Below are 17,272 nucleotides of genomic sequence, written 5' to 3' on the forward strand. Positions count from 1 at the left end.
CCCAGTGATTAGCACTGTTGCCTCACAGCAAGAATGTCTCAGGTTAAAGTCTCTACTAAACCAGACGACATTTCTGTGCGGAGTTTGCTTGTTCTTCTCGTGCTCGCATGGGTTTTGCCAGGTTCTCCGGCTTCCTCCCACAGTCCAAAAAACACGCATCCTAAGTAAATCAAACACACCAAAATTGATACCATAGCCACGTTTAGCGAGTACACCTCTTCTCAGCCATATATATATCTGTCATTAGCCAGAAATAAGCTGGAGGGAGTTCATCGATATCTACCTGAGCTTAAACTCCCCTCAACCTGCAAACGGAAGGGAGCCCAGGGCTCGGGGATTTCATAAGCTCAGGGCTCTCTCCCAGGATAGCATGCCAAAAGAGCTTTATTACCAATCATCAGCTAATTGTGAACTCTTGAAATGGTTATAAGTGACATGTTCAAGCAATTATATACAACATCTTTAATTTTTTCTCTGAGGTAAGGCAAGATCTCTACTTAAGTATCATACTTGGACTGAAAACATGCTTTATGTATTATAAAGCTTGAAGCATCAGAATCGGTTCTCAGTATTGGCCGATCACCATGACAAGGAATCAGTACTCCGTATCGGCTGCAAAAAATCCTGATCGAAGCAACCCTACAGTATATAGTTATATACAGTTGAAGTTAGATTAGCCCCCTGAATTACTTGCCCCCCTGTTTATATTTTTCTGTTTAATAGAGAGAACATTTCTTCAACACATTTCGAAGCATAATAGTTTTAATAACTTATTTCTAATAACTGATTTATTTTATCTTTGCCATAATGACATTAAATAATATTTTACTAGATATTCTTCAAGACACTTCAATACAGCTCAAAGTGACATTTAAAGGCTTAACTAGGTTAATTTGGCTGGTTAGGGTAATTAAGTAAGTTATTATATAACAATAGTTTGTTCTGTAGACTATCGAAAAAAAATTGCCTAAAGGGGCTAATAATGTGTACCTTAAAATAGTTTTTAAAAAATTAAAAACTGCTTTTATTCTAGCTGAAATAAAACAAATAAGAATTTCTCCAGAAGAAAAAATATTATCAGACATACTGTGAAAATTTCCTTGCTCTGTTAAACTTTATATTTATATATATATATATATATATATATATATATATATATATATATATATATATATATATATATATATATATATATATATATATATATATATATATATATACACACACACACACACACATATATTTAAATATTTAAAAAATAAATAACTAAAATAATTCTGCCATCAACTGTATGCTTTCCTTTATTACTAAAGGGTCTTCAGTTTTCAGAAAATATTTTTCAAAGTTGTAAATAAAGATTATTAAAATAGGTTTAATAAGGACGGACAATTTGAAATGGTAATACAAATTTAAAAAAATCATTTTAAATCTGTTTCAAAAGCAATTCTTTTTTACATGTATAAAAAAATGATCTATTATGATTTTGTACACTCATTTTTAATCACCAATCACCAAAAAAGTAAAGGTTTCAGTTTGAATTTTTCTAACACTTTTAGTAATGAGCTCTTCTAATACACACTGTATTAATGTTAATTAAACATCGATTTCATGCAAGTTACCGCAACACCCAGAGCCTTCAGGAAAAATATTCACACATCTGAAGAAAACTTCATTACGTAATATGGATTTTCCGTGACAATTTTGACACCGATGCCTCAGGATGGCTTTGAGAAGCTGTTAACATCTCTCAGCCCATGTTAAACACATAATTACACGTTTCATCGCCCTCCACGTTAATACATCAGAAATGAAGCAGCTCAGTTTTCATTTAGCAAAACAAATGAGACAGGGAAGATTTGATGCTTATATATTATTTATTCCTTTTAAATATTTTCCTCTTATAATATACACTTCTATCTTAAATAATACAAATGCGCTGTGCTAGATCTATTATTTCAAAGAATGCCCAGTACTTCCATGCTGCACTGAAATATATATATTTATATATTTGTATAGACACGCTCGCCCACATACACACAAACAGCCATTCATCAAAGGAGCGAAGAGCTTGGAATTGATGGTCAGTTTCGTATACAGAGGAATGAACATTATCCTCTCTCCTTGTTTTGGTACACAACATGTTGTATCTGCCATCCAGAACATTCTGCTAGAGAAGTATACATTTAAAAAAAAAATATGCAAAGATTTTTCTTTAGTTTTTTTTTGTTTTTTTCTTTTTTTCACACAAACAGCGACCATTAAGGATCTACTCGACCACACCGCCAACCAAAGCAAAACGAGCTGGGCTTTAAATGTTCCGCGAAACTGCTATGGCATTAACACGTCTAAACTGGCATATCTGATGCTATGAAAAACAGAACGAAGGATCAAGATTATTTCACTTCTGCTTTTTGTATATTTTGGTCGACACTACTAAAGTTGGGCATGGGAATAGAACTATTAAAACACATAAATGATATCTTATAGCTTCATCACAATGACATAATTACTTCAGAATGATTAACATTCGCTCAAATCTCAATAAGGAATGAGTTCAGTGATTTCCATCTGAACATAAAAGTAAGACAACTTAGTCTTTATTAAAAACAAACAAACAAAAAAACAAACAAACAAACAAAAAGGTCCTCATTTATCATGAACCCTATGAATGTGACTCACATTAAGTCTTCTTTATTTTCAGAAACAAAAGCAGGGAGGCGTGAAGGTCAGCGCAGTGCGTTTAGACAATCTTTTCGATGGGGCAACATAATAATAATACAAAAATAAAAATAAAAAAAACGAGCAGGCCGAAAAACTTAAGGTAAAACTGATACCAATCGACCGGCATTTCTTCACATAGCAGACTGGTAACTATTCAAAGGCACGAACAGACCCACATAAAACAGCGTTCTCATATCATAATTAGCAATCTTGTAACAAAACTACCATGTAGGACGAGAAGCAAAGGGCACACGTCGAAAGCAGGCCTGTGCGCGCAAGATAAAGTTTGTCCATTCACATTTTGTAACTGACGGTTAAGCGAGTTCTCCTCTCGTATCTCTTTGTACACGTACGACAAATACACAGTATTTTCCTGCATTGGAGATCAGTAGCAGGTGACATGTTTTGAACGGAGTCAGACCGCTGACTCGGCGAATGATACGTTTTTAGTGCAAACTAATGGAGCTGCGACCGTGGATGTTAAGGAGTGGCGTGATAACCTTTGGTTTGCTGGGAAGGCAGAAAACGGGAGGGGAAACTTGGTGTGGGATATAAGGCAAGTCATGACGGGTGACGGGAGGATGAAAGCTCATTACACATTGGTCAGAACGACACGTTAACCAAACGCATTCTGGAATATTTGGTCCGCCACGATAAAAGTAAGTCTGTGATCCCCGACACCCTGTTTTGTGAATGACTGATTGGCCAGTGCATTTGTGGATCGATCTGATTGGTGCCTCCTGAAAGACGGAGCTTGGGTTCGATTTATCGAAAAATAAATATATTTTTTTAAACCTTCCGTCTACAGGCGATTCGTTTGACAAGGGCGCCCAAAAAAAGAGATTATTAGAGCTCTATTCCATAATTCAAGGTCATTCTTAATGTACCTGCATTAATTACTTCATCTTGTTTTTGTTTTTACACTCATTCAGCAAATATAAAAGATAACTGCAAAAATAAATACTCAAATTTATGGAGTGAAAAAATCACATTTTGGCGATCGGTACCTTTGAACTCAAGGTAGTTGTGCTCACAATGTCGTCTTATAAACAGTTTAGCTTTTCTTTTCTTTTTCTTAGGAGAGCATTTATCCTATAAGGGAAAACCAAAAGCAACACCTCGCTAAAGACCTGTGGCCATCCAGTTGATTGGGCTCTGATTGTGTCATAAGGTTTTGGATTCTGGTTTCAGTGTATGGCTCCATTCAGACCTACTGCAGGTTCTTCAGCAGACGGCCGTAGCGGAAGTCGTAAACGTGACGGCAGACGAACACCAAGTCGGGGTCGATGTCGTTGGGCACGCAGCGATGAGCTGGGATTACATAGCTGGAAGGAGGGACCAGGGGGCTACGTTTGGGAAAGCCCTCCTCACGACACTTCACCAAGGCACAAAATCTGAAATAGGGAAGATATTGAGTGATTATATGAAGGATATTGGGTGATGATTTGGCTGAGCTGATCAATATGATTTCTTACCTACAGTACTGTGCTAATGTCAACACATAGCACTTATCTTCAATACACGCCACACTGTTTTCATCCTGATGCCGAGATGCGAAAATCTCATTCTGGAGGAAAAATAAAACACACAGAATCAGTATATTATATGCAACTTAAAGGACACCTATGATGAAAATAAACTTTTGTAAGCTGTTTGGACAGAACTGTGTGCATGTATAGTGTGTCCACTGACATATTGGAGTGACAAAAACACAACAAGTCTATTTTTTTAATTTCCTGATGTTAAAATAGGACCCAAATACTAGTGATTTTGAGGCCCAACGCAAAGTGATGTAGGAATGCAGTTTTCCCCACCCACCGATTTGATTGACAGTGGCCATGTCTCCATAATAACATGTATACACGTGTCCAAAGAACATATATTTTGCAAAGAAACTGGGATTATAATATCAGTTCCAACTCTATGATTTTAATAAGTTTAAAATGTTTTTTAAAAACACAAAGTTCGCAATAAAGACAATAAAATCTGTGTGAGACTCATCATTTCAGAAAGGCTTGAATAAATTCCACTTCAAATACATGAAATAAACTTACTTGGTATTTTTGACTTATGAGCTTTATTTCATTCTGTCTATCACTGACAGCTGATTATCTGACGCAAGGCATGATGTAAAGCAGACACGCATGTGGGAACGGTGGGCAGGGAGAAACAGCTCATTTGCATTAAAGGCCACAGGCTACAAAAGAGCAGCCCTGTACTACAAAAGAGCTACCCAAGGGAATAATCTGGTATTTCGAGCTGAAACTTTACAGACACACTATAGAGACACCAAAGACTTATCTTACATCTTGTAAAATAGGTGCCTCTTTAAGCTGTAAAAAAAAAAAATTAAATTATATATATATATATATATATATATATATATATATATATATATATATATATATATATATATATTTTTTTTTTTTTTTTTTTTTTTACACAGCTCTAGCGGTGAGAGTGGTTGAGATCAAGCGCATTAATGAAAAGCTAAAGAAAAGCATCTTGAAGGGGGTGGGGCATGTCAGATACTAGAGAGCATTTAATTAATCAAGATTTGAGGTGACGTGAAAAGAACTCTTGATGTATTCAAGTGGAAGTGACAAACTGCAAGCTTTACATGTTTATATCAGTTTTAAATTTTCTAAACATGATTTTTGTTTTAGAGCATACAAGCTTATAGATATCCTTAAAACTAACAGACTGAAACTAACATCTTACATTTTTTTATTTCATTGTACATTTAAATGTAAAAAAAAAAAAAAAAAAAAAAAATCACAAAAATATGTACTCTCAGGCCATCCAAGTTGTTTGAATTTTTTTCTTTTTTTTAGAACATTAAAAGCTTTTTAAATCAAAAGGCTGGTACTTGTGGAAAGTGCAGATATGGCACATTAATTACTTAAGATGGTATGATGTCATCAAGTCTAATATTTATACTAAAATGTATTGTGTACTCAATCTAAATCTCATGAAAGGTGATGTCAGCTTGTCAAAAGAGGTGTTGTTTTTTTAACCAAAAAATACAATCATGGTCAGATTGCTAAAATTTTGTCTGGGTATAACATACAAAGTATACAGGCTACTAACTGCTGTTGGTGGCACTATAACTGCTATTTTGTGTTACAGTAAATTGTTGTTTATGTTCAGTGGATTAGATTTTAAAGCAAACGGGTTATGTAAACTTGTGGTTTTTTATATTTTTAGCTGAAAGCAAAATTATTAGCTAAATTAGCCAATCAGCTAAAAAAGTACAAACACATTTGTAAACATTCATTCATTTTCTTTTAGGCTTAGTGCTTTTATTCATCAGGGTTCAACACAGCGGAATGAACCAACTTATACAGCATGTGTTTTACACAGCGGATGCCTTTCCAGCCACAACCCAGCACTGAAAAACACCCACACACGCTCATTTACACACACATACACACACACCGCCTATGGCCAATTTAGTTTATTCAATTCACCTGTACCGCATGTCTTTGGACTTGTGGGGGAAACCAGAGCACCCGGAGGAAACCCACGCAAACACCGGAAGAACATGTAAACTCCACACAGAAATGCCAACTGACCCAGCCAAGGCTCGAACCAGCGATGCTGTGAGGCAAGAGCGATACGCGCTGCCCCACATTTGTAAACATAATAATATCAATAGCTAATTTCAAATAACTAATTTCATTAGCATTTGCCATGATGATAGTACATAATATTTTAATAGCTAATTGGCAAGATTTTAGTACTGAACATAAAGGGCTTAACTTGGTAATAATGTTAACTTTTATTCAAGCCAGACTAAAAGAAATATGAATTTCTCTAGAAGTAAAAATATAAAAGGAATTACTGTGAAAATGTCCTTGCTTTGTTAAAAATCACTTGGGAAATATGTGAAAAACTTTTTTTTTTTTTTTACAAAAAGGGTAAACAATTTTGCCTTAATATTGCTGTAATATTTACATAAACTTTTAATGTATTATTTAACACAAAGATTTAAGCCATTTTTAAAAGTCATCCAATATTGTTTCATGGCTCTTTTAATGTATCTTTTAAACTTTTGAAAAAAAAAAAAACTATAGCAAGTTTATGCATGTCATTAGGCAAGAGGAAGATTCAGCTCAGGACTGTTTACCAAAGCTGTAAATTAATTATATAATATAGAAATTATAATATTTGCTGGCACTGATTCCCCACTGGTCAATGTGCTGTGCGAGTTTGAGTCTCAACTCATGGACCTCTACCACTTCCTGCCAATATTCTGTCAAAAAAATATCTCTGAATTCATTGAATTCGAAAATCAGTATTCGAGAGGTACCCAGATGACTTACTACTTCCAGCGAGATTCGGAAGTGTGCATCCCATGCACGCTGTGCTATCCCATGATGCGCCGCGAGTAAATTCATGAATGGGAGTGAAGCAATGCAACTGACACATGTAGGTCACATGACCATGACAAAATGATGGATGTACTACGTCCGAATTCCATTCATAATTTTCACATTTATACTGTATAGAACATACTTTTCTAACAGCCGAGAAGTACGTTTACATTTAAATGCAGTACCTAGTGAGTAGTAGGCGGTTTCGGACGCAGCCTATAGAATACATAAGACATGTCACTTGTATTGTTTTGAATGGAGAAAAGTTAAACAGTCAATTTGGCTTATAAAGCTCGCATTCTAGTACAGGAGCCAATCGTCAATTGATATATGGCGAATAAATCCTGCCTTCTAGTACAGAACCTAATCATCGATCACTATAGAGTGAAAAAACTCCAGGGGAGGGACTTGGGCTGGACGTAAGATTCTGCAGAACTTATGAGACAGTTGTTGTTTAGTTTTATTAGTGATTCTTAATATGAAATTCAATCATAAGCTTGGCAAGTACCTTTGAAGAATTTGATGTTTCCCTATTCAGACAGAATGCACGAGCATACCGCCCAAGAGGCATTTTAAAAATGGCCGCCGAATGAAATGACTTGTCTTAAAGGGACTTTGATTCTGTCCAAACATAATAAAAGTCAATAATGTCAAAAATAAATCTTACAAATTAAAAAACAACATCTTTATAATGTTGTAATTAATGTTCGGTTCTTTGAACAGACTGATTTTTTGGCTTCATAACAAGAGCTCATTGTACTTGCAGGAGCCACAAGCATTAATTCTGTTTTTATGAGTTTATTTCTGACTCCCAAAGAATCAGTTGCAGTTGACCAGCATTTTATGATTCAGTAAAGATCTTCGATTTAGCTACAAATTCTCTTTAATGTTCTTGTAAAGAAAAAAGCCATCTGCATTTAAGATTTTTAGCCTGAGGATAAATTAACAGCACATTTGAATTATAAGATGAAAGTCCATATAAATGTTCTCAGTGTTAAATGATGTTACTAATCTGTTTGCAATTGCTGGGAATCATTTGCTTGTCCAGTGTTCCTATTCCACTGGTTTACTGAACAGAGGAAACTTGTTCTGCCTACTTCCTCCATGCAACTCATAATCAAAGGAAGTTCAATGTTGACATTGCTAGTCCCCTGAGGACCACAATGCGGTGCCATGAACCGTTGTAGACTCACCTCACAGTGCATGCTGGGAATGCGACCCCCCTGAGTGTGTTCTGGGCGATAGTACCAAAACAAGCTCATCATCAGCTCCCCTATAAGAGAGAATCCAGTGTTATGAGCTTTTCTGTGACTTTCATTGATGTATTGGATTTAAGAGTGTTAAGAGGAAGGCTTACCTGACTCAGGGTCATCCCAGAAGGCAGAGACTTTGGCCACGTAAGGCAAGGACTTCTTCCTGGGACCTGAGCGCAGTAGCACTGTGTCTCTGACCCTGATAACCTCTCCATCTCTCTGCACTCCTTCATAGCACCGCCGCAGGGATGCCGAGTCCTCAGCCTTCAATTAAAAGCACAAGCACATTGCACTTTATGTTATTAAATTATACGCTTTTTATCATACTCTTTCAGGAATTTGAGGTGTTGAATCCAGCCGAAACAAACAAGGTAGACAGTGGGTTGCTAGAATGACTATTCGTTTCAAATATAGATAACTTTTAACTTGATGCAATAAAATAAACTCAAGCCATTCAAATAAAAAAATATTTAAAGACATATAATTGTACATGATCACACCAGAGGCGCTTGATAGGAGATAAATGATTCCTATAAAAACTGTCTGCACTAAGCATGGGCCGGTATAAGATTCTGATGGTGTGTTAACCTTGGATAATAATATCAGTTTCATGGTATCACGGTATTGTGATTACTGCTCTAAAGTATGTTCTTTTTAAATGTCTGGGTAAAAAACAATGTTTGAACACAATATATTTGATTATCAGAAACATTTTAAATATTTGATCAGTAAACATGTCAGGCTAAATAATTCAAATGAATCATTGACTTCTGCTGTCTTAATTAGTTTATAAACAGATTACTTTACAATTTAAAACAGCATCTTGGATATCTTTTCTGCTGAATATACTGTTGTCAAAAAAAAAAAAAAAAACGTAAACAAAACATCTTACATATACCGTAAGAAAGGTATAGCAGAAAATGACGGTTATTTTAAACCTTGACTTGCTAAACTGCAGTACACCTTGAAAATGGTTATCGTCCCATGCCTAATTTTCAGTCTGTCCACATGCTAATTAAAACACTGCAGTTTAAAAAATAAAAAAAGTGTGGAAAAATATGTGTGGAAAAAAGTGTGGTTTTCACATCATGTTTTTTTCTTGTGTTAGTTTTGGTCACACTTTATTTTGATGGTCGGTTTTTTTGAATTTAAATTAAATTGCATCTACATGACAATTAATTCTCGTTAGATTGTAAGTAGACCGTTAGGTTGGTGTTAGGGTTAAGGTTGGGGTTAGTGTAAGTTGACTTGTACTTTCTTATAGTCAGTTAAATGTCTGTTAAAGGAGCAGTATCAACAGATATTAAGCAGACAGTCTAATATTAATATGGACTATCAAAATAAAGCGTTACCCTAGTTTTTTGTGGGCTTAATAAGCTTCAATTTTTTTCACAAATACAGTGAAGTAGCAAAATTAAAATTATAATTTTAAATATTTGTTTAACATTTTAATGTTTCTTAAAATGTCATTTATTTTTACACTTATACATGCAGGGTTCCAAATAACTCATTCATGTTGTCCCAACACAAATTGATTAAGTTAACTATAAACAATTAAGTGGATTAAACATATAACAATTAAGTTGCTCCAGAAATATCTCAAGAACTGTGTTGTTTAAGCTCATTTTAAATAATTAATTTGAATAAGAAGCAAAAATAGTTTTTTAAGTGTAGGTACTATCTATAAACTCCCCCACAACCGAACCTTAACCTACAGTGCTCAGCGTAATTGAGTACACCCTATTTTGAAAATATTATAAATGGATTGAAATATCCATTTCTCAGTGAATATACATTCAAACGAAACAGATTAAACAGATATATTTATAAAATAATATAATAAATAAATAATTAAAATTGAAAGATAATACAATTAAATTCAAGCAAATTATTTAAAAAAATTACAATCAACAAATAAAAAAACTCTATATTTGTTGCTTTTAAAATGTGTATTTAATATTTTTCTATAACATAAAAATTTGGGTGTACTAATTTTTGGACCATTATTGTAAGTTATTTTGTTATACGTGCTCCAGATTTGGCTTCAGTACTGACTAATCTAATGTACTGTATATGCACAAATATAATATTCTAAAGCTTCCTATTAAAAATATTGATTTAAAAGATAGATTTGTGAGGGGTGTACTTATATATGCTGAGCACAGTATGTGGTTACCTTATATACACAGTACTATCTTAGGCAAGTACATTAAGTACGCATACTTTAAAATAAAGTGCAACCAAAATAGCATTACAGTATCATATCTGACAAGGGCAGGACTAGAGCAGCTCAAAGACTTAATGCATGACTCAGCAGTGTGTTTGATTAAACAGATTTGCAATAAAGATTTAATAATTTCCATTAATTGCAGATTTTTCGGTTCATAAAAAAACACTAAATTTGGGAAAAAAAACAGCCTGAATCAAATGTTTAAAAAACACAAGTGCTTATTGTCTGTGGTTTACCCACAGGCTACTGAAAATATGCTAAGGAAATATTTATTTCAAATCACCTCACTGAAATGTAATAATAATGTCCTTTCCGATAAATGTTTACCACTGACATTTTGCAACAGCTGTTCTAAGTAAACGGCCTGGGGCATCATTTTGCCATTTGCCATGAATAAACAGAAACTCTTTCAATGTCTTTCAATGCTCTACATCAAGTTCCTGCCACCTAAATGTCTTTTAAAGAAACTTCCACTATGCCAGTCATGTGTCAGGATGGGGCGGCTGGAGTACGTACCACGATGAACACTTCCTTTTCTGTTGCCACACCAACAGGCAGCCAGCCGTTTGTTGCCCGGCGACGGCTGATCTTAGACTGCTTGGCAGCGCCACTGCCATGGCCTGATCCCAGCTGGCCATCCTTAATATGGGGGCAAACAGCAGAGTCCCGCACCCCAGAGCGAGAGCCACTGGGCGGCTTGGCTCTCTGAGGACATTCCCGTCCCACTCGAATCTGCACCTGGGATCGCCCAGTGTCAGGAAGAGGCGTCTGGAGGTGGGGCACTGACTGGGTGGGTGGAGGCACACTGGAGATGGGGCAGATGGACAGAGGCAGGGCAGAAGGCATCGTGATGGACGAGCTGCGGTCATCCAGAGGGTAAGAGTAGTCTTCTAGATGGTGGTGGAGGAAGCAGAAAACACCGGTTCATTAAATGCTCAACATGCATTTACAGCCATAAACAAACACCATATTGGATGTAATACAACACAGCAGACTAATGCAGTCATAAATGAGTCAGTGTGCCAGATGCTGTGTGGTCAGATGCAAAGCTAAGAGCTGGAAGCACAATTATACACAACCTTGAGAGGAATGGATTTTTATGACAGGAACTAGAGTATGTATCAAATGTGAAAATGGTGGAATAATTGATTAACACATTGTTGTGTTTAACACACAAACAGCTAAGTTTACATTTTTTTTTTTAACTAATTTACCATATGGACAGTTACTGTATTCCAATAAGCCAGTCCTTATAGTGGCTGAAGAATAAACAAAAGATTAAACTACTTCCGCTGATTCAACCGGATTAATCAACACACGACCACAACAACATATGGTTTTATATATGGAGATTTACTGCTGATTACAGAACCAGCTTTTCTGACAATTGCACATGACAATCTCATGTGATTTATCATGCAGCTCTAACACCTCCTAAGAAGGGTGTTAATGTTAGTGGAAATGACTTGTATTGAACTATATATGTACTGTACGCTTATTGGAAACAAGGCATAAGATATGCCTTGTCCAAAAACAATGATCTACAGTCCCTGATTGAGACACAATTTAAACTGGGTCATGCACCGGACCAATGATGAACCAATTTAATTATTAACAGCGCTTTATTTCATCACGGTTAATTAATCGTAATTAATTAATCCTCAACACAGTGTTTCTGCACAGACCAAAACAGCTGCAACTAAAAGTTATGCCAACTGTGCGCTAGTTTGAAGTTCTGAGTTTATACACCAAGGCTCATACGCACGCACACTGGATTAACTATGGCTGAGGCTCTTAACTAAGAGCCGTTCACATATTCATGTTTTGCACGCGCAAGTTCGTCATTTCTTTTCTTGCACGCATATTGGCTCTCGCTTTTCAAGCGCAAAAACCATGATCTACCGTACCTGATTGAAACACAATTTAAAGGGGATCACACACCAGACTAGGAATGCAACGATTAACCGATTTCACGATTAACCGCACTTTAATTCGTCACAGTAAATTAATCGTAAAGGCTTCAACACCGAGTTTCTGCACGGACCAAAACAGCTGCAACTAAAATTAATGCTAACTGTGCACTAGTTTAAAGTTCCGAGCTTGTACACCAAGTTGCAAGCACACTGGATTAACTATGGCTGAGGCTATTAACTAAGAGCCGTTCACATATTGCATCATTTGCGCGCACAAATTTGTTATTTCTTTTCTTGCATTCATATTGGCTCAGGCTTTTCAGGTGCATCTAGTTGAAAAAAAAATGCCACGGTCGCTCGTTTTTGTGATTGTTTTAGAACTTCCGATTAAGTCGCCTATGGGAGAAATTACTAGAATAAAGAAACAGCAGAAAACGGTAAAACTACTTGCTCTAAAAACAAGTGTTTGCATGACTATACAGACAAAATTTCAATTTCTTTTTAACAGAAAGAAGTTTTTTTCAACCTATTTCTAAACATAATAGATTTAATAACTCATTTCTATTAACTAATTTCTTCTTTTTTTTTTGCCATAATGGCAGTAAATAATATTTTACTAGTTTTTTCAAGATACAAGCATTCAGCTTAAAGTGAAATTCAAAGGCTTTAATAGGGTAATTAGGCAAGTCATTGTATAACAGTAGTTTCTTCTACAGACAATGAAAAAATATGCTTAAGGGGGCTAATAATATAAAATCCAGAAGAAAAAATATAGGAAATACTGCAAAAAAAATCCTTGCTCTTATAAACATTATTTGGGAAATACTTATAAAAAAATTAAAATAAAATATATAAAAAAATCAGAGGACAGATAATAATTATGACTTCAACTGTAATTGTTTTGACTAAACATGATTACAACTATTACCAAAATAATCGTGATTATGATGTTACCCATAATCGAGCAGCCCTAAGACAAATACTATTATTTATTTATACTTACTTTTATTCATAGTTCGGTCATTTATTTTCAGTGTAAAATTATGACTTATGTTTAAATGCCACAACTTTTTAGCACTTATGTTTGAATCCAAAGAGAAATGGACTATTGATTTATTATTATTATTATTATTATTATTATGTGCTGTATTAATTGATTACTGAGCAGCAATAAATTACACTTTAAAATATAAAGAGTTTTCATGTGATTTTCTACACTAGTAGAGTTTTGAAATTAATGAATGTATATTAATCGTGATCATAGTAAATCCGTGATTAGTCCTCAGACTATAATCGTACAACCAAAATCTATAAATCGCTGCATTCAGACAAGTGGACATTGTTGCAGCTCAATTAGTGTAACAGCACCTTCAAAGCACCTTTTAACCTCCTGATCACTTTTAAAAGGGTTTAAAAACTTCAGAAGCTGTTGGTTTCAGTTCATGGTGTGTGCGGTAACTGCGGATAAAAGAAACGATTTGACGACCTATATTAAGCTGACCAATCTAGAGGTAAGATAACCATACAAAATGAAGATGGCAGTATCACTGTGAATCTGAACCTTAAAAAGGGAACTAAGTTCAGCAGAAATAGCAAGTGCTGCATGTGTTGTAGGGATCTTTTTATTTATAAACCATTTACCACTAACAGACAGTAAGTGTTTTGACCAATAACTATTGACAGAAAAAATGGTTTTAAAAATACCGTATGCAACCATTGTTAAAACATTACAAATTAGGCTAAACATCTGTCAGAAAACACTGAAAAGTAAAAAGAATAAAGTGCACTTTTCTCATTAACAACTTTGCATATGGCACATTGGAGAGCAGCTGTGTTATAAAGCTGTTAGAAACTTTTTAAATGTAACCGTTGTTCAGAAAGGAACAAACATGAAGACATAAGCAGCTATTATAAAACAAAACATACAAATTATAATGGTGATATAATTATAACGAGCAGTTTTCTAATTGCTGTGACTCAAGGATGTCATAAGGTTTGTGTGGGCATTTAAAAAAACATGACCAAACTGTGGGCCAAGAGTGGATGAGCCAATCTTGGGAAACCTCCTGTCAATTGCTTATGCAGTTCCCATAGTGATGAGAAAATTTGAGGTGTGAGCCGGTGTGTGATGCATTCTTCTAGTAATGCATCAAAAGAGTCGTCTTAAACTCTAAAATCAAGCATTATTTACTCATCTCATGCTGCGCCAAAACTGTACTGCAGCCTATCTTTACTTGTGGCGTGCACACGTTCAACATTCATTCATTGTCCTTCAGATTAGTCTCTTTTTCAGAGGTTGCAACAATGGAATGAACCGCCAACTATTCCAGCAAATGTTTTACACAGTGGATGCCCTTCCAGCCACTACTCAGTACTGGGAAACATCCATACACACTCATTCACACAAACACACTGAAACACTACGCCCAAGTAGTTTATTTAATTTACCTTTGAACTGGGGGAAACTAGTGCACCCAGAGGAAGCCCACGCGAACACAGGGAGTTTAAAACTTCACACAGAAATGGCAACTGTCTCGGCCGGGACTCAAACCAGCGACTTTCAAGCTGTGAGGTGACAGTGCTAACAACTGAGCCACCATGCCAAGCAACATATATTGTATTTTGTTTATCAATACAATTTTAACACGGACTTAATTGGTGCCATTTTGGGGAACTTGACATTCTTTAGTCACAACTACTCAATCCCTCACCCCCACTGAGGTCTATGTGGAGACTCTTTAAAATACTCCTTTAGTGTATTGAACCAAAAATTTACATTTGATTTTTGTTCAAACTACTTATTTAAAATGACAGGTGTTATTATTATTATTATTATTATTATTATTATTATTATTATTATTGTTGTAGTTGTATTTTTTTACTGTCATCATTAATATCATTACTATCATTGTTTTCATTCCCCACCACTAATCTATCTATATTATTCACTTCATTTTTTGATATGTATAAGCTATAATAATAATAATATGCTTTAAATTGCTATGCATGTTATGTTATATAATTTATGTACTTTGACTTGTCCACCCAGTACCTTTACATAAACGCACACACACACAAACATGCATGCACGCACACACACACACCTGTACCCGACTGTTTTTTTTATTTTTATCTCTGTTCTTTATCTCTCTTCATTTGTATGCTATTCAATTTCAATGTCATTTGTCTACCTCTTATATAATATGAATTATTTAATAATAATAATAATAAAAATTTAATTCCTTTATGTTGGTCCAAAACAAATTGATAGTGTGAAACGCAGGGAATGGAGACTTGTTACTGTCACGTTACGCAAAAGAATCTATTTTTGATTAAACTATTCCTTTGTCAAATTAAACAGAACAAAGAAAATAAATTAAATAGTTTAATTGTCAAATTAAGAGGCAAAAATACATTTTCTATATGAATCATTTATAAATCAACTTTTAACTTCAATATTTAACCTTAAAGAATGCTTAAATTCATTACACTATCAGTCATAAGAGAAAAAAAATTTAGATTTTGGAAAAATCTTTCAAAGTTGAAAGATGTGGATGAAAAGGCAATTAATAAACTGAAATAATAATATGTTCACCCCTAAACAAAAAAGTCAGCCCAAAAATGTTTTATTTGCATTATTATACCTAAATAGAAGTACCCAAAAGTGCTTCAATATTATCTGTTATTTCTTGCAAAACAATCCATTAAAAACAGCGACATTTATAAAACAATATACAGTGGTTTCTCGCTATAACACGGTTCATCTTACGCAGCCTCGCAGATTTTTTGTGTGCCATTTGACATGCTTTTTTCCTAGAGTGGATACAGTTTTTTTTCTACAGAGGACTTTTTTACAGCTTCATTGTGTTCTGCGCCCTGACAGGCTGTAGACCATGTCAATCAATCTCCTCCGTGCAGTGTCTCCTGTACAGTACAGAATGCGTTCAGCTTGCCAAATTTATTTAAATCTTCAAACACTAGCAGTGTGACTGAAGTGCTGTACTGTATGTTTGCAAGTTTTCTCCCCACAATGTCGACAAAACATTCTGCATCATCAAAAGCACCTGCGGTAACACCCAAATAGCAGAGGAACATGCTAACCATACCACAAAAATTTGGACTTCTGGACATGCTAAAGAAAGATAAAAATTACACAGCTAAAGAGCGCCATTACTGAAGAAATAAATGAGGATCAATAGTTTTGATCTTTGGTTTCATTCTATAATACTGGACTTATTTTTCTATGACGGTTTGAACTTTTTTCTATGACGGTTTGTGAGTATTTAAACGAGAGAAAAGGGTGAAAATGTTAACGCCTGTCTGAGAAAAGTGTAGTTTAGTGGGGGTTTCTGCACCCTTAAGAAATCTATAATAATAATTGTAAAAGTAAAGCAGACTACTTTATTATGCAGATTTCACCAATAACGGGTTATTTTTAGAATGTAACTATGAATAATAAGGGACCACTGTACAACAAAAATGTATTATATATGTTTTCAGATATATAATTGGTTTTTAGCATTAGAAATACTAATGGGACTAAAGTGGGTCATGCATACTAGCAGATTAATCATCACAGAATCATAAAAAATGTTTAGTTTAGGGCAGCTTTGGAGGTCTATTTACTCTCCATTAAATCTTACATTTTGGGGGTGCTCTTAAACATAACTGGGAATCTAGTAGGCTACAGGGTTTGATCTTTGATCACTTAATGTGGTTAAGTCTTCAATTCATGCAAAGTCAAATTACCCCATGTGACTTAACTGAAATCATCCAATT

At 34.8% G+C, this 17,272-nt stretch overlaps 2 protein-coding genes across 5 annotated transcripts in view; one reads left to right on the top strand and one right to left on the bottom strand.

The window, feature by feature from the left end:
• Nucleotides 1–1,855: 1,855 nt before the first annotated feature.
• Nucleotides 1,856–17,272, bottom strand: part of bahd1 (bromo adjacent homology domain containing 1) — a 70,151-nt gene continuing 54,734 nt past the window's right edge. For all 4 annotated transcript variants that reach the window (XM_087290712.1, XM_087290715.1, XM_087290714.1 and 1 more), the window contains 5 exons: nucleotides 11,097–11,470; nucleotides 8,455–8,614; nucleotides 8,291–8,370; nucleotides 4,197–4,288; nucleotides 1,856–4,115 (listed from right to left, as the gene is read on the bottom strand). In XM_087290712.1, the coding sequence (XP_087146838.1) occupies nucleotides 3,932–4,115; nucleotides 4,197–4,288; nucleotides 8,291–8,370; nucleotides 8,455–8,614; nucleotides 11,097–11,470 (890 nt within the window). In that variant the 3' untranslated portion in view covers nucleotides 1,856–3,931. The remainder of the gene's footprint in view (nucleotides 4,116–4,196; nucleotides 4,289–8,290; nucleotides 8,371–8,454; nucleotides 8,615–11,096; nucleotides 11,471–17,272) is intronic.
• Nucleotides 13,083–17,272, top strand: part of LOC147839992 (uncharacterized) — a 782,854-nt gene continuing 778,664 nt past the window's right edge. The window contains exon 1 of the mRNA XM_087290734.2: nucleotides 13,083–13,196. The gene's annotated coding sequence lies outside the window, so the exon portion shown is untranslated. The remainder of the gene's footprint in view (nucleotides 13,197–17,272) is intronic.

This window comes from Danio rerio, chromosome 17 (genome assembly GCF_052040795.2).
Source record: "Danio rerio strain M-AB ecotype USA chromosome 17, GRCz13ab, whole genome shotgun sequence".
Taxonomy (NCBI): Eukaryota; Metazoa; Chordata; class Actinopteri; order Cypriniformes; family Danionidae; genus Danio; species Danio rerio.